This window comes from Acinonyx jubatus, chromosome D3 (assembly GCF_027475565.1).
Source record: "Acinonyx jubatus isolate Ajub_Pintada_27869175 chromosome D3, VMU_Ajub_asm_v1.0, whole genome shotgun sequence".
Taxonomy (NCBI): domain Eukaryota; kingdom Metazoa; phylum Chordata; class Mammalia; order Carnivora; family Felidae; genus Acinonyx; species Acinonyx jubatus.
This window is the reverse complement of record NC_069392.1, coordinates 39726120-39751379: the sequence shown is the minus strand read 5'-3', so window position 1 is coordinate 39751379 and position 25260 is coordinate 39726120. Positions and strand designations below refer to the sequence as shown.

Here is a 25260-nt window from a genome sequence, read left to right as displayed (position 1 = left end):
GTGAAATGTCAACAGTAGGGGAAGAAGTGGGTGACAGATATAGAAATTATTTAAAATACATTTGCAACTTGTTAAACATCTAAAATATAGGAGTTAAAAATATGCTAATGTCATTAAAAAACTGACTCAGAACAGTCACAGACTGGAAGAGACTGTGAGGACAGCTAAGTGTTCCATGTCATGACTACAGTGATGCTTTCATGAGTGCACCTATGGTAAAAGTTTTAAAATTATATCCTTTGAATATGTGTTACTGTGTTAATTACAAAATGAAAAAAGCTCTTAAAAAAGGGAAAAAAATTATAACAGAAAATGAGAAAAATAGGCAACTATTAAATACAAAATAACAAAATCCTATGCAAAAGAAAATTCCTATTTAAGAAATGTTAACAAAATTATTATTTTGTAAGAAACTCATTTTTCTTTCACTTTTTAAATTTTTTTAAAATCTTTTTTTATTTTTGAGAGAGAGAGAGACACAGCGCAAGCAGGGAGGAACAGAGAGGGAGGGAGACACAGAATCTGAAGCAGGCTTCAGGTTCTGAGCTGTCAGCACAGAGCCTTATGCAGGGCTCGAACTCACCAACAGTGAGATCATGACCTGAGCTGAAGTCACCCAACCGACTGAGCCACCCAGGCGCCCCGCCCCTCTTTTACTTCTTAAAAGAAAAGGGTGCATAAAATAAGTTTCCACAGGACAAACATTAATTCATTTCCCAACTAAGTTCTTCATGTTTTAGATTACTGTGAATATTTATGGCTTAAATAAAGCTGGGTAGGACATGGAATCTAACGCTTCCAAAACCAAGTAGTGCAACAAATTCCTGGGCTAAAAAAATATTATTTTCAAGTTAAGTTTAAAATGTGTTTCATAATAAATTGGTTGAAGTCACATAAGCATCTCAAATCATCTATTTCCGAAGCAGCTCTAATAGCAGCAGCTTCTACATAGGAAAAATGCTTTCTAAGTTCCATGAGGGCTGATGAAGTAAAGAAATAGATATATTTTCCTAGACTGTAAGAGCAAGGGGACTGGGAAAACTAAATTTGCTCCATAATGCCAAATTTTAGGCTTCTCAGGATGACTTAAATACTTAATTGCATTTTTTCAACTAGAAGTTGGACATAAAAATAATTGAAATTATCATTTGTTTATTGATTTGTGGTTGTATAAATTCTTTAAGTTAAATTACACACAAATTAAATATTAAAGTTATTTTACCTTTCATAAAAAAAATAACAGATTCAAACTAGTATCCTTCAAATGTTTCATCTTTGTAGGTTATCCATTTATCCTAGGGAGTTGGGAAAATAGAACAATGCCTCTTTCAGAATGCAGTCTGGTTTTAAACCATCTTAAAAAAATTCACCCTTCATTTATAGCCTGTCTGACTTTAGTGATCAAATATGACATTTTCCAATATGACTAGTCTCTTATTCTGCCTCTAAATGGAGTTTGGTTACCCCCAAATTAAATCTAACATCAAATTGCGGCAATACTAAGGGTACTAAAAGAATATGCCAGAAGCTCTTTAAGTAACAAAGCAAAAATATTAAGAAATATTTTGAGAGATGGCACCAAATTGGAATAAATGCTTCCCAAGGTGATTATTTTAAAGAGGGTACTCATTTTGATGTACTACTCCTTATAAACTGGTATCTAAAACAATATTCCTATCTACATAGTCTTACTTCCTACACTGTGGCTTAATCTTGCTCAATATATATGACTGAGATGTTGAAATAGAACTGATTTACTTTTTAGAAATACCTGCTATAGCAGACACTTGTTTTGGCATACCACTCTCCAGGTAAGAATATCAGTGGTGTCCTCTGGAGATCTCCTCATCCTCTATTTCAGACAGTTTCAGGCATGGCTTCATGGGGCTGCTGTCCAAGCCAAGCCAATCAGTACATTCCACCCCAGCTATAGTGACTGGTCTGCAAGGTACATGTGACTCAAGACTGACAGGGAGATTAAACACTGATACTTCTGTGGGAAGAAGCAGCTCTCTTTCCCCTAGGGTTGCTGAGTTCATGGGAAATAAGGCAGGAGGTACTGTGGCCATCTTGCATTAGAGAGAGCATACACAAAAGGAGACAGAGCTGAGAGGTGGGCAGAGACAGGGTTCTGGTTAACACCCTCAAAGACCTGATTAATTCAAATGCTCCTGGACATTAGTTATGCAAGCCAATAAATTCCCTTTTTTTGCTTAAGCTAGTGCGAGGTGGATTTTTGTCACCCACAATGGAAACTTCCTGTCTAATGCACTGGATTATTTAACTTTGATAAGTAATCAAATCATTAGTTTTGCGTTAAATCAACAAAATTAGTATTTTAAAAACAGCAACTGCAGGTTTACCTTCTGAAATTCAACTCGGGTTATGAAATATACTGGGAGTAGTGGTGTTCTATCAAACAAAAACATACCAGTGACAGTGGGAAAATTATTATACGGTATCTCCCTAACCAGAAGCTTTAAGATGATTATGATTTCCAGTCCAGGTGCCACCATTATAGGTGTCACCATAATTGGGGTCTTAGTGTAAAATCAGTGAGTAGCTTTCCCTAGTCCAAACTGACCTAAAATAAGACAGTTAATCCAAACTGCCTGAGTATCTCAAGGCAGACATGGTTCTGGTTTTACTGTCGCAGGAAAGCTGTGTTTCAGTCAAAGAGCCAAATTTCTGCTCAAACACATCCTTTGAGCTCCTAGGGGTACTAGCGCAAAAGAAATTTTCCCTTTTCCTGTGTCTCATGGACAGACTATTAAAATCCAAGCGTTTGACAAGATACAGAATACAGTCATTTGGGTAGCCTGGTACTGAACTTGTACTTTCTTAATTAGAGGCACACAGCATGTAGAAAGAGGTATGTTGTCTGTCCAGTCACCATTTATAGATACACAAATGCTTACATATAACATCAGCCTGCAGATTCCATTCTGAAAGGCCAAAAGACTTAACCAATCTACTGATCAAAATCCAGATCACAGAAAAACAAACAAAAGTGCCATATAAGCCATTTCCTGAATAGATCCTTGCACAACTGATGGGAAATTTCAGTGCATAAACAATTTTGTACAGATTCTCCCAAAGCAGATAAAAACTGAAAGTACTATACGTTAGTGTTACTGGCTAGAAATAAAAAATTCCAAGAAGCTAAACTGTGGCTAAACACTGTTTTGCAAGGGAAAGTTTCCAAGTTACTAAGTGAATTGCGACTGCTTTTGGTTTCCAAAGGGTGTCTCTGAACAGAGGCCGACCATACAAACCCTGCCATCCTGCAACGTGGTTCTCCAGCGAAATACTGATTTATAACACCTCGGAAAAAAGATGTGTGTTTTGAGGGCTGGGGGGGGGGGGGGCAAGTGGGGAGAATATATAGTTGTGTGCAACCCATAAGCCTTTTCTTCCATCCCCCCCAAAAAACTTAAGTTTAATTAAAACACAAATTTCTATTTTAAAGAATAAGATTAGCTATGCAAAATAGCCAAAATCTGAAAATAGATGATTTGAATTACGCCAGTGGTCCTCTAACATCTAGTTCTGTGACCCAGAATGGTGTAGATCTTTCATTGTGCTTTATAATCCTGACAAAATCTCCCTCCATTGTTTAGGTAAATAATGTGGGGTAAGAGCAGAAGGGTAAAAAAATACTACCATGTACCTGCAAAGTTTTATTACTAGCTCAATTTTCTAACTTGATTGACATCAAATATACTAACATGTCTTACCATTGTTCCAATATTTGAAGGAGAGAGGATGTAAGAAAAAGGAAAATACAAATTATCTTCTTTCTAAATGAACCTTCCCTGAAATAAAACTAAACGCCAACAAGCCCATGATGTGAGTTTGCATTTAGTAAGATCTGGAGACAAGTCCTGGTATCACTAACAAAATTTAGATACAAATAAGATTCAACAGCTTTCTCAAAACAAGGAAAACTGGCATTAATTTTACTTAAACAAATGTAATGTATTCTTGATTACCTCAGTCTATTCCACTCATAAATGGTATGAAGTCACTGCTCTAAATATTTTAAAGTAGTATATAAGGTAAAGAAACTTTTTCTAAATATACCTAACATTCTCCATTTACAACTCCAGTTTCTCTATTTTGCTCCTCTGAGCTGCAACAAATGGGATTATCAAGATAATTTTCAGCTTTTTTTCCCCCTTGGAGAGACTTTCTATGCTTATGAATTCAGCAGCAACTTCAAAATAAAACATAAAGGCTGACTTCTCATATGATTATCTTCAACATTATACAGGTTTTCCTTTGGAAAAAAAAAAAAAAAAAGAGCCAGAGAGAGTACACAGGAACAACTTATTCTGTTCCCATCTAACCTTTCACCCTCCTTGAGAACAAGCTGTCTCCTGTACTCACCACTTTCTCTTTGGATCTCAGGACTCCCAGCTTCCCAAATCGAACGTGAAAAGGCGAACACTGATAGGTGCCATCCTGCTGTCGCACCACAATGACATCGATGCAGCCAGACAAAGTAGCTTGGTTAATGCCCTTGTAGAGTTCCTTCACAGTGACAATCACCTGCCCAGCCAGCTGTCCCACATAATTCATGGTTTGAAACTACAAAAGACAGGGGAAAAAAAAACAGATGAGACAGTAACACTGAATCTGTGGATCTAATGACAGAGAAAAAAACAGTGGTGATTAAAAGTGTATTGAGCATTTGTATGTCATATTAGATATTGTTAACTGTGCTGATCTTGAACCAGTTAGTCTCACGCTACCACTGTTTTTACACAATTCCACACAACGACAAAATCAGATGGTTCTCCTTTGTATCATGAGAGGCTGTCCCAGACAGGGCCTGAGGCATGCCACTAATTCACTTCTCTCCTCACCCCAGCTGGGTTAATTTATTCATTCTTTAGACATCTATTTAACTGTCATTCCCTCAGAGGAGCCAGGTTTGATTTTCTTTTGTAGGGCTGATCATGATTCTAACATATTAATTATCTGTGTACTGTCTGTGCTTCCTGCTCCAACTCAAATTCCTTCCCCAACATTGCCAAACTGTAAAATTCTAAGTTCCCTTTCCTTTTCCATCATCATGGAGTCTGCTAGCTGCCAGCAGGGGTGTCCCTCTGAAATTTAGAACCTGCACAGAACCACCAAAGAACCGGACTACCACCACTGCCCTCTTGCCCAAGATCACTAGGAACCTGGGGCAACTGCATCCACTCTGGCCACAGCAGCCAAGCAGAAAAAATGACCAAGGATCACATTTGGGAGAAACCAGAAAATCCACTGTTTCTGCTGAAGACAATTAAATGAGAGATGAATTTTCTACAAAACTCTACAAAAACTGAATATGGTTCAGAGGCATGCTAGATTAAATAAACAAACTCTGGGTGAGCTAGACTGGGTCTAACCTATTTATAGTGTTATTTTTATCAAAAATCCCCTCAGTGCTTGAACACAACTCACTAGAACATACATTAATGTTCTATAAAGTTCAAAGTACAGAAAAGGGTTTTAATCTTGTTGGTCAACTACAATTAACTAGTCAAATCGGGATCACTATGCTATAAAAGGATCCTCCAGAAAAGGTTAAAGATGGACATGAATGTGCACCTGACCCAGGCTGCAGGGTCGCTAGGAAATGCTTGCTTCCTCTGCCCCATATCCGCTGTGGCTGAGGCTAGGGCTGGCTTTATCTGACCACAGGTTGGGGCGCCTACCATATAGTATGCAATGAAGACCAGCAGGGAAGTCTCCTTGAACCCCCCTCAATTCTTTTACTAATTAGAAAAAAAATAGCTCTTTAGTCCTAACGTTATCAAATTTCATCTCCACTTACCAAATACCACCACATTTCATTCATTAGACACCAACAACCCTAGTATTATGTCAAAGCACAATTCAGCAAGTCATTCGCCTGGGGACAGGAGGGATATAGACCAAACAAGAGATCCTCCGTGGCTCTGGCTAAGCCAAAGGCCAACTTTCACTGAACCAGAGAAAAGACAATTTATTCTCCAGATCATTCCTCATAAACACATCTGTCTCTTTACCCCCAGCTTTTCAGGTGCCTTAAGCTTGAAGTTACATGCACAGAAAAGCTACCAGAGATCGCATTCTATGTTGTGAGAGAAGTCCAAAGCTGAAATGGGAGAAAGAATGCTACTCCAGTGGGAAAAGTTAGGGGTGTGCTAAGACATGTGCCTCCAGAGAAACTCACCCTACTCCTCACAGGTGAGCGAGTGTCTGCTGGCAGTGCCCAGATTGCACTCAGACATTTTTTCTGCTCTTATACACAGATGAATGTGTAATCAAGACCCATCAGTTTTATACTACTGAGCACAGCCACAATAATTTTACCCCGGAAATTTTTTTGAATATTTTAAAGCTAATGTTACAAAGGCCCCAAAATGTACCTCCAGAAGAGATGGCTCTGAGGATGTAAACTGGCTGCAAAATTTACTACTAAATAAGGTAGTATCCTTTATAAAATAGTTGCAAGTTAGTTTTGATTTTGGTTTTAGAATAATTCATTAGGTAAGGCCAAATTAAGCATATACCAAGTGCCCAATAATTATTTCTTCAATGAATAAAGGATCAAATGAACCATTAATAAATGAGACAAAAAAAAATTAGAAACGTGTGTAGGGAGGAAATACTGTTTCATCAGAATATTCGTATTACATCTCATTTTAAAAAATTAATCTTTTTTGTTTTGCAGTAACTATAGTTTTGCATGCATGCAATTTTAAGAAATACAAAGAGATCCCATGTATCCTTTAAGCCAGGTTCCTCCAACATCTTGCAAAATTCTAGTGCAATATTACAATCAGGGTACCAACACTGATTCAGTTAAAATTGAGAACATTTCCATCATCCTAAAGATCTGTCCTATTGCCACATACACCCAATTCCCTCACTCTCTCCTTAATCCCTGGAGACCATTAATTCTGTTTTTCGTTTCTGTCACTTTTGACCTTTTTAAGAAAGTTAGGTATATAACCTTTTGTCATTCATTGCCTTTTCCCTCTTATACTGCTATGGAGACTCATCCAGGTTGTTGCATGCATCAACAGTTTGTTCCTTTTTATTGTGAGGCAGCACTGTATAATATGGAGGTACCATAGTTTGTTTAATTACTCAACTGTTGAGGAACACCTGAGTGATTTCATGTTTTTGAGTATTACAGTTAAAATTACCATAGCACTCATGTATAGGTTTTTGTGTGAAAATCAATTTTCAAGGGCGCCTGGGTGGCTCAATCATTTAAGTGTCCGACTTCAGCTCAGGTCATGATCTGTTTGAGCCCCACGTCAGGCTCTGTGCTGACAGACAGACCCTGGAGCCTGCTTTGGATTCTGTGTCTCCCTCCCTCTCTGCCCCTCCCCCGCTCATGCTCTGTCTGTCTCTCTCTCTCAAAAATGAATAAACATTAAAAAAAATTTTAAGAAAATCAGTTTTCGAATTGACTAGAATAATCCCCCCCGGGGATGTGACTGCTGGGTTCAATGAGAACTGCATGCTTAGTTTTCAAGACACTGCCACCAGAGTCACTGTACCATTATACACCCCCACAAGCAATGTCTGAGAAATGTAATTTTTCTACATCTTTGCCATCATTTGGTACTTTTTTATTTTACCATGATGACAGGTACAGGTGATATTAGTTTTAATCTACATTTCCCTAATGGCTAATGACACTGAACATCTTTTCATATGCTGACTTGCTACCTGAATATCTCATTATATTTTGTTTCATAAAAGAGCACTACCACTTAGAGGAAAAGAGAATAAACATCTTTTTGTTCCTTATTTCTGGGGTCATGGTGTACAATTTTTATGTTAGGAATGTCTCCAAAAACAAAGGTGAAATAAAATTTAATCTTGTATAGTTTATATTTTCACTCTCTTTTATCAGATGGTATTTTTTAGCAACCTAGAACTGTCCATCAGAATGTTCATAATATGTAATATATGCTCACGACATGCTTTTTGCTTGTCATGGCATGTACATTAATCAGCACCCAAGCAGTCCATCTTTGTATAACTGCTTGACTGACTGGTAGCCATTTAAAAATGAGCTTTGTTACAAATTTTTAAAAATTTCGTAACTAATTATATAGGCCTTTCCTTAAAAGAAACTGAAAAATGATAACTTTAAGCATCCTCATTCAGCCATAAAACAAGTCTTATAAACTAAATGTGTAATAAGCTTACATCAACTAGAGCACAGAATCCATAATTAAGTGTAACTACATCTATTCAAAATGATTTTAATTACCATGGTTAAAGGATGTGCTGTTATACAAGAAAGTCTATTGTGTAAATGCCAGTTGCTAAATGTAGAAAAATACAGGCTGTCAAATGATTGGTTTTTTTCTTAGCAGATATAAAACAATTGTTTATATTACAAAGGCTGGTAAAACAAAAGTAAAGGGACGCCTGGTGCCGTAACATTCACTACACCCTGGGAATGAGGGGCACAACTCTGCTAGGAGGAGCACTCCAACTAGGTTGGGAGAGGGGGCTGCCCCATGGTTATGTCTGGGGGGAAAAGCAGCTGGTTGTTATATGTGCGATATATTAACCAGTTTCATCCAGGGGCGCCTGGGTGGCTCAGTCGTCAAGCATCGAACTTCAGCTCAGGTCATGATCTCAGAGTTTGTGAGTTCGAGCCCCATGTCAACTCTGTGCTGTCAGCTCAGAGCCTGGATGGAGCCTGCTTCAGATTCTCTGTCTTCCTCTCTCTTGCCCCTCCCCTGCTCGCTGTCTCTCTCAAAAGTAAACATTAAAAAAAAAAATTTTTTTAACAACAACAACAAAAAAAACCCAGCTTCTTCTTTAAGCATTACCTAGTACCATGAAACTTTATTCCTACATGTCCAGCTCAGCACTAGCCATAATAAAGCCAAGTTGAGAACAAATTCAGTCCTCTGACACCTGTCCTGGTCAATGCCTGGGAAAGTGGGACTCTGAACAAGGGCAGAAAGACAATCAAGTAACCCAGTCACATGTCAGGGATACACCTCATTGAAGAGACTATCTTTTGAAATAAAACAAAGATTAAAAAATACAGTAAAATAATATACATTGCACATTACTCACCATATTTTATAGTGAATGATGAGAAAAAAAAGAGAGGAGAAAATAAATTCAAGGACAGGGACAAAGAGACTAACAGGGATGCAGAAAGAGATAAAAGCTCAGAGAAAAAGCAAAGACAGAGTAAATACATAATCAGAAAGCAGACAGACATAAAGATGCCCACACAGAGCAATGTGGAACTGAAGGATGTTCATAGAGCAGCATCCCTATCTTCAGGCTCACAAGCACAGAAAAAAATATAAAAATGCATTCTTAGAACTCAAAGTATTTATCTAGCCCAGTGTTTCAACAAATATCAAAAGTGCTTCTAGCACACCCCTGAAATATGGAAAGTTAATCATCAGAATAGCAGCAACTAATTTTTTGAGAGCTTACTATGTACCAAATTCCTAAGCGTATACATAATCTCAGAACCACCTTATGAATGAGTAAATATTATTTCTATTTTTAAAGATAATAAAATTAAGGCTTAAAACAGTTAAGCATTGTTATGGACTGAACCTGTCTCCTCCTCAAATTTGTATGTTGAAGCCCTAACCCCCCAAGTGAAGGTATTTGGAGGCAGGGCCTTTGGGAGACAATTAGATTTAGATGAGGTCAAGAGGGTTGGGCCTCTACGATGGGATTAATGTTCTTATAAGGAGAAAGAAAAACACCAGAGATGATGTTCTTTCCTCCTACCATGTGAGGACACAGTGAGAAAGTGTGCAAGCCACGAAGAGGACCCTCACTAGGAATTAAATTGGCCAGCACCTTATTTTGGACTTGCCAGCCTCCAAAATTGTGAGAAATGAATGTTCAGATCACCCAGTCTGTGGTATTCCTTATGGCACCCCAAGCTAAGACAAGTATCCTCTTAAACAACATAATTGCCGTACTGTTTTTCAATGTTGGGGTACTTCCTGTTGACAAAGATTCATTCCTTTCACCAAGAAGTTGATAACCATATCAGACAGCCCTAGCATTATGTCCACTAGAAGTCACCATGAATCTTCTAAATACCATTATACACCAAAGAGTTTGTTGTGCAACTATAGGTCTCATCTATTCTGGGCTAAACATTCTTCTAAAATGACTGGGTTTACTTTCACTTTTATGACAAACTAAAGAACTTACTCTAAATGGGAGATCCAAAACTAGACACAGTGGTGTAGATAGTCCTGACTAATATACAGTGTATACAATGTATAGTGTGTGTTTAGGTCCAGTCACTGGCTCCCATAGGCTGGGTTAGATGTTGGGAACTCCCGAGACAGGGAGGTACTTACTGATCAGTGAACTAAAAATGGGAAGAGTCAGAAGACAGAAATTAACTAAAATACTTATTAGAAACCAAATGGCTCTTTATGTGTAAAATTCAATAGACTGAATTAGTCCTTCATGAAGGTGCCCACTATCAGATTTTTCTCATCAAAAATTTACAAGTAAACATACACTAGTATCTGGAATAAATGGGTAGTTTAAAGATTTGCTTAGTAGCTTTTCCTAAGCATCAAAGAAACTAAAGCAACCCATCATGATATGTAGTAGAGATTTATAAATGGAATCTATCAGTAACGAGGTTCAAATGCAGATCTTCTTTCTATAAAAACTGCTCAGAATCATTTAAAGGTGATATGTTCAAGCAAAAACATTTTTTTGCTAAAGAAAAGGGATATAGGTACTTATTAAAATACTGTAATTTCTAAATTGTTATCAATACAAAAATGGATACATTCTAAACACGTTTAAGTTTACCCTCGTATCTATTCAATGCTATTACTACTAGTTAGAAGTACAGCTACTAACAAACACAACTACAGTTGTTACATGTCCCTCATGTGTCAAGTGCTATGGAAAACTGTGTATTATCTCATGTAATTTTCACAAGTATCTGGAGTTTGGTATCAATATTCCCATTTATATGAGGACACTGAGGTTCGAAAGTGTCCAAGGTCACCACAGTAAGTGGTGAAGCTGATATTCAAACTCAAGTCTCACTACAGCCTTACTGCATGTCTCAGTGATAGAAAAGCTCTAAAGCACTGATCTGAATGCCTTGATGAGACCCCACCCCCACCCCAGATTTTTTGCTGCAAGTGGGTTGCTTTTAGAACCTGGAATGTTATTTACTTAATACTATTTGGCCCTTCAAGTCTTTTCTGCACACTGTCATGAGAGGTAGCACTGACTACTAACTTGCCTGCTAGACCCACAATTCAAGATTAGGAAGTGGACTTCCTGGGAGATCATGTGTGGTTGGAGCTTATGGACAGAGATGAACTGCTTTTGTCTAAGAACTTGCCCTCAACATTCTAACCTTCTGCTCACAGATGTGAGGAGTGTGCTGTGGGGGAACAGAAACTTCTAGAAACTTCAGTAAACAGACAGAACACGTTCTGGCTTACACCTATGCTCCTAGACCAAACTCCTCCAGGCACCAAAGCTTATATTCTGCCTTTGAGTAGCACTTAATATTTTTCAAGAACTTTCTCAAACATACCTCATTTGATCTTCAAAAAGAGAATTTAGGTTAAGTAAGGCAGACATTTTCCTTTATTTAAAAATAAAACTTTTTTTTAACGTTTATTTTTGAGAGAGACAGAGTGCGAGTGGGGGAGGGCCAGAGAGAGAGGGAGACAGAATCCGAAGCAGGCTCCAGGCTCTGAGCTGGTCTGTCAGCACAGAGAGCCCAATGTGGCGATTGAACTCATGAACCTCGAGAGCATGGCCCGAGCCAAAGTCAGATGCTTAACCGACTGAGCCACCCAGGCGCCCCAAGGCAGACATTTTTCATTCATTTTACATTTAGACTGAGACAAAAGGTATTTAACTTTCCATTACTATTCACTAGAAACCAGCTCTACTGCACTGGGGGTCCCAACCTTCTTGCTATTTCCCACCAGTAGCTTAAAATCATGGGCTCTCAAGATCAGCTGGTAACCCTGAGGACAAGAGACCTGAGGCTGAACTCAAGTTGTACTTAAGACTACAGCTGTCTATGAATTCCAGAGTCTCTTAGAGGTGGCCAAACATAAGCCTGGAGGGCACCACTGGCTGAGAACTTTGCCTCTTTGAAAGTAGGAGATGAAAGACCAATGGCACACACAGTAGCATCTGCTGCAAGCTTCTCCCTGGTCTGGGAGGTCAGGGGGTGAAAAGTCCCCCAGAGGACTTGCCCACATCCTGTCAAGACATTCTCTAAAACATTTATTCTGTGCTTAGCAGACACTATGGGGATCACAAAGAACTTAGCTAGACCTATGTAACGGAAAACTATTCAAAATAGTGTCATCTATGAGTGAGCTCAGACAACTGACACTAAGCCTGACAAATAACCAGTCTTCCTGGAAAAGCCACCCGTTGGCCATTTAAACGCAAATAAATGTCTTACTTTGTACCACTCAGCTTTTTATCCCCCATGACAGCAAAATAGTAATTTGTTTAATTTTTCTTATTTTATAATTAGCTGCTTTTTGACTCTCACTTTATAAAATAAGAAACAGGAAATAGATGCAGCACAAGGAACAACCCTTGCCCTCGGTGAAGGAGAGGGCCTCACCCCCAGGGCTCCACTGAGGCCCATCTAATCTCCTTGAAACCAAAGTCCACGAGGAAATGTGATAACTGCACAAATTTTACTGCTCCAAGTCTCCTCAAGATCAAAGCAGCTCCCTTTCTGTCCTGCAGAACAGGGTGGCAGTTGGAACAGGGCTCTCCAATGTGTCTATGACCATTTAGTCCCCATGTACAGAATGTGTAAACTAAAACCCAGGGTCTCCCAGCAAAATTCCTGAATAATGTACAAACAATTCAAGTAAGACATGGCACAGCTCTAAAGGCAGAAGTGCAGAGAAGACAGAATCAGTAGGACCTGTGACAGACCCAAGGCGATGCTAAGGGAAAGGAAACAGCTGGCTAGGATCACGCCACAATTTCTAGACAGAGCTACATCTGGCATGTAGTTGGGATTCAGTAAATACTGCTGAAATATGGAACTTAAATATGGAAATAAAAAGGGCAGTTTTGGTGGGGAACTTCCTATTAAGGCTGAACTTAAAGAATTTTCACTTATTGCATTGGTTCAAAATTTTGTGTATATGAAAATCATCCATAACAGTTTTTCAAAAGGCAAATTTTCTTGAATTTTTTTTTGAAGTTTAATAACTGATTATAAAGATGAGCCAGGTTACGGAAGGATCGCTCTTTGTAAAAGCAAGAGATCCTATGATAACACTCCATGCCTATTTTTGCTACCTCCAAAATCAGTCTGTAATAAAATACATTACAAGAAGGCTTAAAGCCTTGGGTATTGTCTTGCATCTTTCTTCAGAGAAGATGTACAGGAAAGTTCTAGAAATATTTGAGCTGGCATCTGAACTCAAAAGATTCCTTCCTGAGAGACAGACTTAGCCAGGATGCGGTGTTCTTTGGAGGATCTAGTTTTCTAACCAGTACCCAGTAGATTGAGCTGTCTTTCTAAAGAGTAACCCTATTTTTTATATCAACTCCACTGTTTGAAGGCACAAAGGCCTTTTTAGGTCTAACCAACTTTTTTCCTCTAAGTGAAGAAAACTGAGAAGGACCACAGTGTAGGTTAGTATTTCCAAAGACTAGATAGATCTCTGATCATAACAGAATCAAGTTTTGATGCTTAAGAGTATAGATTCCCAGACCCCCAATCTAAACACAAAAAAATAGAAATGGGGTCTTAAGGACTGGTTATTTACGATTCTGATAGGTATTCATGTTTGGGAACTAACTCAGTCTCTACTGCATGAACTTTCTCTTCCCAGTCCTGATTCAGCTTGAGCAAACCGAGTTGTTATGGTAACGTATGTATCCTGTCCTTTAACCGTATCTTATTACCTTGACCTGTAATCCAAACTTAATAGACCTTGAATTTCATATTTTATTTTTTTACTGTGTATTTTTGAGAGACACAGAATGCAAGTGGGGGAGGGGCAGAGAGGGAGGGAGACACAGAATCCAAAGCAGGCTCCAGGCTCTGAGCTGTCAACACAGAGTCCGATGCACAGCTCGAACTCACAAATCATGAGATTATGACCTGAGCTGAAGTCGGACAGCCAAACAACTGAGCAACCCAAGCACCATGAATTCCATACATTTTAAGAAACAAATAGCTGGCCTGATCATTTTATAAGACTTGAATTCTAGGACTGACAGTGGTTGTATCAAAAACTCATTTACAACTTTTTTGTTGTTGTTGTTAGATTTTAAGTAATCTCTACACCCAATATGGGGCTCAAACTCGTGACCTTGAGATCAAGAGACATATGCTCTACTGACTGAGCCAGCCAGGCACCCCTCATTTATAAAAATTCTGATCTGGGAAGACTGCTCTCCTTAGGGGTTCGTTCCCTAATTACAACCCACACAATTCAAAAACAACCATTAGGATAGACAGGTGAGAAGAGGGGATTTTTTTTTTCTTTTCACATTTTTATTTAAATTCTAGTTATCATACAGTGCAGTATTGGTTTCAGGAGTAGAATTCAGTGATTCGTCACTTACATACAATACCAAGTGCTCATAAGTGGCCTCCTTAATACACATCACCCATCTAGGCCACCCCCCCCCCCACTTCCATCAATCCTCTTTGTTCTCTATCTTTAAGAGTCTCTTACAGTTGTTCCCCTCTCTTTCCCTCCTCCTATATGTTCATCTGTTTTGTTTCTTAAATTCCACATGAGTGAAATCATATGGTATTTGTCTTTCTCTGACTGATTTATTTCGCTTAGCCTAATACACTCTAGTTCCATCCACATCATTGCAAATGGCAAGATTTCATTCTTTTTGATGGCTAATATTCCTGTGTGCGTGTGTGTGTGTGATCTTCTTTATCCATTATCAGCTGATGGACATTTGGGCTCTCTCCATAGTTTGGCTACTGTTGCTAATGCTGCTATAAACATCAGGATGCATGTACCCCTTTGAATCTGTATTTTTGTATCCTTTGGGTAAATACCCAGTAGTGCAATTGCTGGATCATAGGGTAATTCTATTTTTGACTTTTCAAGAAACCTCCATACTGTTCTCCAGAGTGGCTGTACCAGCTTGCACTCCCACCAACAGTGTAAGAGGGTTCCCCTTTCTCTGCATCCTCCCCAACACCTGTTGTTTCCTGTGTTGTTAATTTTAGCCATTCTAACAGGTGTGAGATGATTTCTCATCGTGGTTTTGATTTGTATTCCCCTGATGATAAGTGATGGTGAGTATCTTTTCATGTGTGTTAGCCATCTGGAGGTCTTTGGAAAAGCATCTATTCATGTCGTTTGTACATTTCTTAAGGATTATGTGTTTTTTTGGGTGTTGAGTCTGAAGTTCTTTACAGATATTGGATATTAACCCTTTACCACATATATCTTCTCCCATTCTGTAGGCTGCCTTTTAGTTTTGTTGATTGTTTCCTTCCCTGTGCTTTTTATTTTGATGAAGATATCTTATTTTTTATCTTGATGGAGTCTCAATAGTTTATTTTTGCTTTTTTTCCCCTTGTCTTTGGCAACATGTCTAGTAAGAATTTTCTCTGGCCAAGGTCAAAGAGGTTGCTGCCTGGGTTCTCTTCTAGGATTTTGATAGTGTCCTTTATCACGTGTAGGTCTTTCATCCATTTTGAATATATTTTGGGGTATGATGTAAGAAAATGGTCCAGTTTCATTCTTCTGCATGTTGTTGTCCAGTTTTCCCAACACCATTTGTTGAAGAGACTGTCTTTTTTCCATTGGATCTTCTTTCCAGCTTTGTTAAAGATTAGTTGATCATATATAGTTGTGGGTCTATTTCTGGGTTTTCTATTCTTTTCCATTGATCTATGTGTCTGCTGTTGTGCCAATACCATACTGTCTTGAAATACAGATGGAAATCCAGAATTGTGATGCCTCCCGTTGCATTTTTCTTTTTTGGGATTGCTTTGGCTATTTGGGGTCTTTTGTGGTTCCATACAAATTTTAGGACTGTTTGTTCTAGCTCTGTGAAAAATGCCAGTGGTATTCTGATCGGGATTGCATCAAATGTGTAGATTGTTTTGGGTAGTAAAGACATTTTAACAATGTTTGTTCTCCCAATCCATGAACATGGAATGCTCTTCCATTTGTGTCCAAAGAAGGACTTTTCTTTAAAATATATGTATTTATTTATTTCGAGAGAGACAGAGAGAGAAAGAGAATCCCAAGCAGGCTCCATGCTCAGTGTGGAGTCCAATGTGGGGCTCAATCTCACAATTGTGAGATCATGACCTGAGCCGAAATCAAGAACTGGAGGTTTAAACAATTGAGCCACCCAGGTGCCCCTGAAGAGAGAATTTTCTGACCCAATATTCCTGTTTCAGAATTTGAACAGATACAAGATGCAATGGCTAGCTCAGAGCATAACAGTAAGGCCCCGTGGATCACAATGATTTTGTCTCTCAGAGATTCCCCACCCCCCCCAAAGGGGTAAATCCCTAGTAGATTTACAAAGTAAATCTGTACTTTGGGGCTTAGGCCTTGGCACAGCTGACAGTGGGGTGGGGAGACATCTGACCCAAACAGATATTCTTGAGGTATGTATGGAGAGCCAAAGTAAGAAACTAGCTGAGCTACTTGAGCAACAATCTAGAAGGCCCACCAGCTGAAGACATTGAGATGCCACATAGCCCCAGTCCTTGCTCTCTCATCATTTCTCTTACTGATGAATGGTTAGAAGTTTCTTTGTTTGCCTGGCTTAGTGTCCAATTCTGATATTTACCAACACAGTAGTTAAATACAGATAAGCTGATACTGATTCTGACCTGATAAAGCCACCTGGAACTCTCTACAACACCCCTCCCATCCCCCCAACCCGGCCAAAACACCCTGAGAAAATTAGTGAAAGCCTTCCTCCCCTGAGCTCAGACTTTTTTTTTAATATAAACACACAATGTTAATTTCATATGTACCACAGAGAGATTTGACAATTTGCTTTTGTTTTCTTGTTTCTGTTTTTTTTTTTTTTTTTTTTAAGTGAAAAAGCATGAGGCTGGCCTTAAACTTGGCTGGTGAGTTGATGAATTCAGATTTCAAATATGTCACAACATATTCTCTTTAAGGAAGTTTGGAAGCCGAGATTTCTGCTTACTGGGCTCACTTCTCTATGATTTCACCATACTCACTATCTACAAAGTAGATGAACAATTATCTTGGGCTGAGTAAGGTTGAAAAAAGGGAAGACACTTGGCCACCACAGCAATATACTTTTTTTTCCCTAGTGGTGGACCAAAATTTTACACAAGTATTTGCTTTAGCTTTTCAGCAGGTACACTTGAAGAAGGACTATGTCACCTATTTCATCTTCAAAAACCATCAATTCCCCACTTTGTACCCCCAGTCACTGACCTAATAATTTTCAGGCCAATCCTCCGTAATCCAACTTAAGTTTTCTTCTCAATCTATCCAACTACTACTGTTGGCTGTTGATCTAATATTTTATAAGAGGAACAAGGTTTTAGTCTTCCTGGATGAAGAGGAGATGAGAACAAATAAAGTGTGCCCACAACAGACTGTGAACAAACAGAGTACAATGCAAAAGATGAGAAAGAAATGGGGGTGGGGGGAGGTAGAGGCATGGGCTCAAGGGCTGAGAAGAAAGCAGCAGGTGGCAAGAAGGGGTTTGTGGCTGCCCCGCCCTGCCCTTTCCCTACTGCAGCACATAAGCACTCACCACACTTCAGTCATTTGCTTATGCACCTCCAAACTCTAAGTTCTGACAAAGAAAGTAAAAGTATGTATGCTGCTTCTTGTGTGCTTCACTGTCTCCCCAAAGCCTGGCACAGTGCTTAACAAAGGGAGGTTCTTAATGAGTATTTTGAGATGAATGTGTATGAATCGATGAATACAAGATCTAGTGAATAGAATCAGCAAGGAGAGGGAAAAATATACACAATGTCTTGTACTGTAACCAACATGAGAGAATTCAAGATGTAAATGAAGATATATGTATATATACACATAGCCACACATTAAGAAAAATGCCAAGAATAGCCGGGACCAACCCAATGTTTCAAAAGTGATGCTCAGATTATTCTGAAACCAATGCTTTTCTGCAGATGCTGGTTTAGACTTTACAGAAAAAACCTGCATAAATCTACTGTATGTGAGTGACAATTAAGAACAACACCCACCTCCCACGGGTAAATCTAAAAATATCCCTGTGAGAACAAATGACATCCATGCAAACTGCTCTGAAGAACGCTGAGCAGCTCTACAGCAACTTGTAGAAGAAGGGACCGCTCACTGGTCTGTCAGGGGAAGTCAGTGTGGTGAAGTCAGCTGAGGCAGAGGTAAGGCTGCAAGTGACAAAGATCATACTGTGACCAAAGACAATTACAGAAAAGAGCATGAAACGGAACAGACTCAGGTGATCATCTCCTACGAGCAAGTTTTAACTTACATGAAAATACCCAAAATTACAATTCTATAAGGCACAGCCTTCAAGGTAAACAGCTGGTAGCAACAGTTTCTTTTCCCTAATGTTCAGCACTGTAAAAAAATACTTTAACAATGTAATTGATGCAGAGCAAAAAAAATTAAATGTTCATTTTTACACATATCTTTAGATTTCACTATACGTAATAAAATAGGTGTTCCTTGAGTAGATCCTAAAGTAGCGAGCAGCACACTAAGGAAAAGTGGGCCCTAATAACCTTGCCCCAAATGCCACATCACTCCTGTGACCAAACTCGTTTCAAACTATTGCAGCTCTGTAAAATTTAATTGTTCTTGTTCTTGTATTTCTTCTTCTCCCTTCATTTCCCAAATTACAGAATACTGCCTTGAAACAAAGGCAATTTCTGATAATTTAGTTATTTTTTCCTGTCATGGCTAAAATATGCCCAGTTCTAATCTATTTGTAACATGAAGTGACAGGTTATGTTACAGGTGACATTTAACCTGACCAGAGACGAGAGAGAAACACAGAAGTAAAATCATTAGGAAATGTATTGAGTTTAAGATTCAGTGAATAATCATGAAAGACATTAAATTATTACTTGGTCAACCTTACTCTAATGGTTATAGCTATCAGCATATAAAAACTTCTAGCTAAATGTTCATATGAAGTCAGCTATGAAATGCAACTTTAAAATTTTAAATAGCTACACCTTGAACTATTCAAAATAAATTTTTTCAAAAAAAAAATAAAGGTGTATTTTACATAAAGTAAAATTAAGCCTTTTCTAGTGTACAGTTTTAACCACGCAATCATGTAATAACCACCACAATCAAAATACACAACTAGGTAGTTTCCCAAAATGTCCCCATGCCCCTTTGCAAGTCAATACTTTATCCAATCCCCATGCTAACCCCTGATCTGGTTTTCTGTCTCTATAATCTTTACCTTTTCTAAAATGTCACATAAATGCAACCATACAGTAGCCCTCTGAATATGGCTTCTTTCACTTAACATAATGCATTTGAGATTAATCATTATTGTTGCAGGTATCCACAGTTTATCCCCTGGTGTTAAGTACTGAGTATTCTACTGTATGGATGTTCCAAAGTTTGTTTATCCATCTACCAGCTGAAAGACATCTGGGTTGTTTCCAGTGTTTGCTGATTACAAACAAAGCCATCAAAAATGTTTGTGTACAGGCTTTTGTGTGAACATAATTTCATTTCATTTGGGTAAATAACTTAGGAGTGAGACTGCTTTATATATATTTTGCAAGGGTGATTTTGCAGCTACTGTTTTTAAGGTATCTTCAGTGTACTCAGAGGAGTTTGCTATTAAAATAAAATCATTCTTGGGGTGCCTGGGTGGCGCAGTCGGTTAAGCGTCCGACTTCAGCCAGGTCACGATCTCGCGGTCCGTGAGTTCGAGCCCCGTGTCAGGCTCTGGGCTGATGGCTCGGAGCCTGGAGCCTGTTTCCGATTCTGTGTCTCCCTCTCTCTCTGCCCCTCCCCCGTTCATGCTCTGTCTCTCTCTGTCCCCAAAATAAATAAACGTTGAAAAAATAAATAAATAAATAAATAAAATCATTCTTTAAATTATTTTACAAAGTGGGAATAATTGGATTGTTTTATGGACTTAGAGTTTCACATGTGGGAGTTGCTTAAAATAAAGATTCACTTAACACTGGTGAAAATTCAAACTACTTACTCACACTATAACTTTTAGGCTATGCATATGCTTGAAAAAACCAACAATTCAGATTTTACTCCATATTCCTCCTAGTATTAGCCATGGGGAGGTGATGGGGGAAAAAAGAGAAGAGGGCACTAACATTTATCCCTTCCAAATGCCATTTCATATACCTCCTCTCATTTAATCCTCACAATTAAGTGAGGTAAATATCATATGCATTATACTAGCAATAAAATTGGGGCTCAGAGAAGATAAGCAACTTACATGAAGTCAAACAGTTACTCTGTGATGCAGACAAAAGCTCAGGTGTGTCTGTCTCATACAGGCTCTTTTTACTGTATCCTGGGGCCATTAGCTTCTAAAAACACTAATGCTGATAAGTTTATGTAATTTTCAGAGCTATGTATAGGAATTTCATAAGTAGCTTTTAGAAAGCCATGATGATTCTTCCACATGCTATCATACATGAAAAATGTTATGCTTTTTATGATGAGCCCTAAAGGTATGATTATATTACAGTTACAAATATGTTTTAAGGAACACATTCTCATCCTAAACTTTCTAGGACAAGAGAATTGTGTGGCTAACCCGTTTTGGTGATGACCACTGGTAACCATAAGGAACTCTAAAATCTAATTGACTGGCTCACTTTCACACATGAAAGGCACACAATCTTAGCAGGTTTCTAAGGAAACCATATGTTGTATTTTCAGTGATGACTATCTCTTTAGTCCAGACACTCGTAGAACACAATTTCCTTTGAAACATTATGACTTTATTTGAAGTTCTTTTTACTCAGTGACTTAGACATCAGGAATTGACATCATGACTTCTACAGTTAAATAACAGCCGTGAGACTGGGAACAAATAAACATGTTCCTGTAGTTTGTAGGTCTAAGGAAAGACATGTTAAACTTATTTCATTTTCTTCTCATGCCCCCCAAAGAACCTCAGTTAGTGTCAAGATGAATTAGACATTTTAAACTTGTCCCATCTGTGTTAATTCCTTGGATTAAAAGTCCCTCAAGCCCCATCCCATCATATGGTACCCTGGTTAAGTCCAGGTAGGAACATGTCAGATGAATTACTCCAGTAGGATATGAAGGTCACTGCACCTACTTTAAATACTAACTTAACAAGGGCGTGCAGGTCCTAACTTCACAGTCTACACATCCTCAACAGCCCAAGTCTGGAGGGTTTACTCTCAGCAAGTCTGATGGACCAAGTGCCTGCTTTAGAAAGAATGCTGTGCTTCAGAAAAAGAATGCAGGCAGCCTTATCAAAAAAGAAGGCAATTCAAGGACTCAAATAAATTTGGCTTTAGTGCAACTGTGAAACTTTTTGTCATTTGAGTTGGTTGTGTGTATACTAATATACACATGGCCTCCCTGTGTATTCAAACCACTAAACATTCCCTCATGTGCACTCAATTTCTCTGACAAATTTTTGTAAAAATGCTGGCCATGAGACTGGTTTCTACTCCTCTATAAAAAACTGGGGACTTTTTCTCCTAGCTGGCTGAGTTCCCTTAGTTACAAGGGCTAGGAGTGACATAAAAATTATTCTCAGTGTAAGAAATGATGACTAACCTAAGAATGGAAAATAATGATGATTCAACAACAAAGAGTATTCATCAAGAAAGACTACTTAACAAGGCCACAACAGCCTTTGGGTACACAATGTACCTTACATATCCAAAAGCCATCAATCCTCAAGTAAGATTAATTATAAACACTTGGGAAGCTTCTAAAACTACAATTTCCTAGAAGGAAGGCTAAAATGAACACTGTAGTATTGGACTAGAATTGGAAGTCTCCATGGACAGATGCACAAATATAGATGTGCTTAGGCCTGGACTAGAATACATATTTAACATGCTAGCTTTCTCTGTTAAGAGGATCTGGAATCAAGGATACCATTACAAGCAACCAACACACCTAGAGCCCAAGATCTTGATGTATAAATACCATTCTTCCAATAAAAACAACCATGGCTCCTTGAAGAAGTAACTGATCCCAGGGCTGGAGACAGGGAAAAATACAAGTTGATGCTGGAGCATCTAACAGTGCCAGAAAAGTAGGAAAGTGCTCAAAATCAAGAGAACAGGGATATGTTAAAGGAACACAGGAGCTAACGTGAAAAGAGCTCCCAAAGGTTAAAGCTAGAACAATCTGAGCAACAAAATGTTAGTATTATAACCTCAGAATAAAACACTCATGAGTCCATAATGACAGACAGACAGACAGACCTACATACATACATAACCAAGCAAGCTAGCAAGCAAGCAGGGAGAAGGGGCAGTTTTCTCTTAAAGATGAATTCCAATTAATAAAGAATAAGGGAGATAGAAAACCACTATTAGAACACTACAGTTAATAACTGTGGCATGCAATGGATGTTTAAAAATAACAGGACAAAAGTTTGAGGAGAAACAGGATGTTCACATATTCTTAAAGTCTCCCCAAAGACATATATTCATTACAAAAGGAAAAACAGTAACTTTACAGTAGAGAAACCTGGCAGATACCACCTTAATCAAGTGAATTTGGGAAATTTCACCAGTAATAAAACATACTGATGAGGCGCCTGGGTAGCTCAGTCAGTTAAGTGCCTGACCCTGGCTCAGGTCATGATCTCACAGCTCAGGAGTTCAAATCCTGCATTGGGTTCTGCGCTGACAGTGAAGAGCCTGCTTGGGATTCTCCCCCCCGCCTCCCTCCCTCCCTCCCTCCCTCCCTCCCTCTCTCTCTCTCTCTCTCTCTCTCTCTCTCTCTCTCTCTCTCTCTCTCCTGCCTTCTCCCACTCATGCTTTCTCTCTCAAAATAAACAAACTTAAAAAAAAAAACAACAACCCATACTGGCATCATGGAACTCCTGATACGACATCACGTCTGTGGTATTGTTGCCAAAAAATACATGACTTCTGTCTTATTAGGAGACAACACCAAACAAACTCAAATTGAGGAAAATTCTACAAAATACCTGACCAACAGTCACTGAAAGTGTTAAGGTCATGAAAGATAAGGAAAGAATGAGGAACTGTCACTGGCAGACTACAGTGACATTACCAAATGCCAAGCTGGGATATTGGATTGGATCCTGAAACAGAAAAAAGACTTTAGCGGGGGAAAATATGAATAAAGTCTATAGTTCAGGTTTAAAAACAAAACAAAACAATTCCTAAGCTCTACTGCCCCCTTTAATGTCTGGGAAATGGGAATCTCTGCCCTTGGCTGTCACTAGAATCACGGAGGAGCTCTGAGGTATCCTGATGACCAGGCCACCCCCCACCCGCCCCCACCAGATTACAGGTATAGGTACTTTTTAAAGCCCCAAGAGACCCTAAAATGGCATCTTACACCAAGCTGTGTCTGATGACTGCAAGCAAAGGGATCAATGCCTAGCCCCTCTTGAGAACATCACTGAGTGGGGAGTGAACAGAACTGAAGGGTGTACTTCCTATTCCTCTCCTGCCTCACTTCCCGTAAAGGAATTACTTTTCTAATAAATTCTGACTATCACTCTATAATGGTTATGACTTCATGCTTTGTTAGAATATAAAAGATGACAAATGACTTTTACAATCTTAACTACTGCCCCTTGACCTAACTTATCATAGCCTATTTGCAGTTTAAATGAAGTTCAGATAAATTCCAGAGAATGCAGTAACATTCTGGAGATTACATAACTCTCCCTTCAGGTTTTCCTGGGATTCACTTTAGGCAAATTTCTGATGAAGGTCTTTCCCACACAGATATAGCTATGGTTAAGATGGTACAGCAAAGGCACACGAAGTTCTAAACATGATTTTATCACAGTTAAAATGGTATTCTAATAAAATAAGATCAGCATACTGTTACTCCTACCCTTTGAAAAATACCTTCCCTAAATATCTTAAGCAAAGAGAGCTCAGACAATGATTCTAGATAATGCAATAGGTTTCAAAGAAGGGACAAATAAATACATTTTTCTAGAACTGCCAGCAAGAGTGAAAAATAACCAAAAAAATTATTTTCCCTACTTTCAATTAGCTAAGTAATGTAAAACACAAACACAAAAATTATCTACTCTAGGGGTGCCTGGGTGGCTCAGTCATTTAAGTGTCCGACTTCAGCTCAGGTCACGATCTCACAGATCCTGAGTGAGTTCCAGCCCTACGTTGGGCTCTGTGATGACAGCTCAGAGCCTGGAGCCTGCTTCAGATTGTATATCTCCCCTATTCTCTGCCCCTCCCTTGCGTGCGCTCTCTCTCTCTCTCTCTCAAAAATAAACAAACATTAAATTTTTTTTTTTAAATAATCTACTCTAGAACTGGAGTCTATAATTTTTTCTTCAGTAGAAATGGGCTGATTTTGAATATGTAATACCTAAGAAATGAATATAAAACAAAGAATATAAAAAGGTAAATGTTTTTTCCAAGTGAGGTAAGATTTTTATTTCAATCCTTTCAGAGAGCTGTGTCTAATTCCTCTAGACTGGACGGACACCTGACTTGTAACATCTAAAGACAGTGATGGGATCACAACTTCTTTTTCCTATGCATAAGACTGACTCACCAGCACCTGGATCAAATCTGCAATATTGGGATTATTCCAATCAAATGGGTAAAAGCTCAGCTAATAGGGAGTATGTAATCAGGACCAGGTATGTGGATAAACTAAAAGAGGCAGCATTTATATAGCCACTTACTGAAATCTGTCCAGTTGTGTTACAAACTCAGAGCAGCAAGCAATTCAGACATACTAGTAAATGCAAAAAAAAAAAAAAAAAAGTGAGTATCTAACAGATCCAGTATGACACAAGATTTGCTGAATGAAAATAATTTTTTCTTCAATAATTCAGTCATGCACTCTACAGAATTGTGGAGTAGTTGTGTGTATGCACGTCTCTAAGTCTTTCATTTCTGACAATAGATAGGGGCACACATACAAAAATGGGTAATAATTTTCAAAAAGCCTAGACATATATCTGGCCAGAGCCTCTATCCTACTCTCCACAACTGGTGAGCTCAGTTGTGGCATCAGGATTAAAGAGGCAAACAAGTGAAATTCCGGGAGAATTTACTCC

At 38.7% G+C, this 25260-nt stretch overlaps 1 protein-coding gene across 3 annotated transcripts in view; it reads right to left on the bottom strand.

Moving 5' to 3' along the window:
• Positions 1–25260, bottom strand: part of LPIN2 (lipin 2) — an 84895-nt gene that overhangs the window by 36219 nt on the left and 23416 nt on the right. For all 3 annotated transcript variants that reach the window (XM_027068600.2, XM_053206130.1, XM_015084263.3), the window contains exon 2: positions 4390–4590. In XM_027068600.2, the coding sequence (XP_026924401.1) occupies positions 4390–4581 (192 nt within the window). In that variant the 5' untranslated portion in view covers positions 4582–4590. The remainder of the gene's footprint in view (positions 1–4389; positions 4591–25260) is intronic.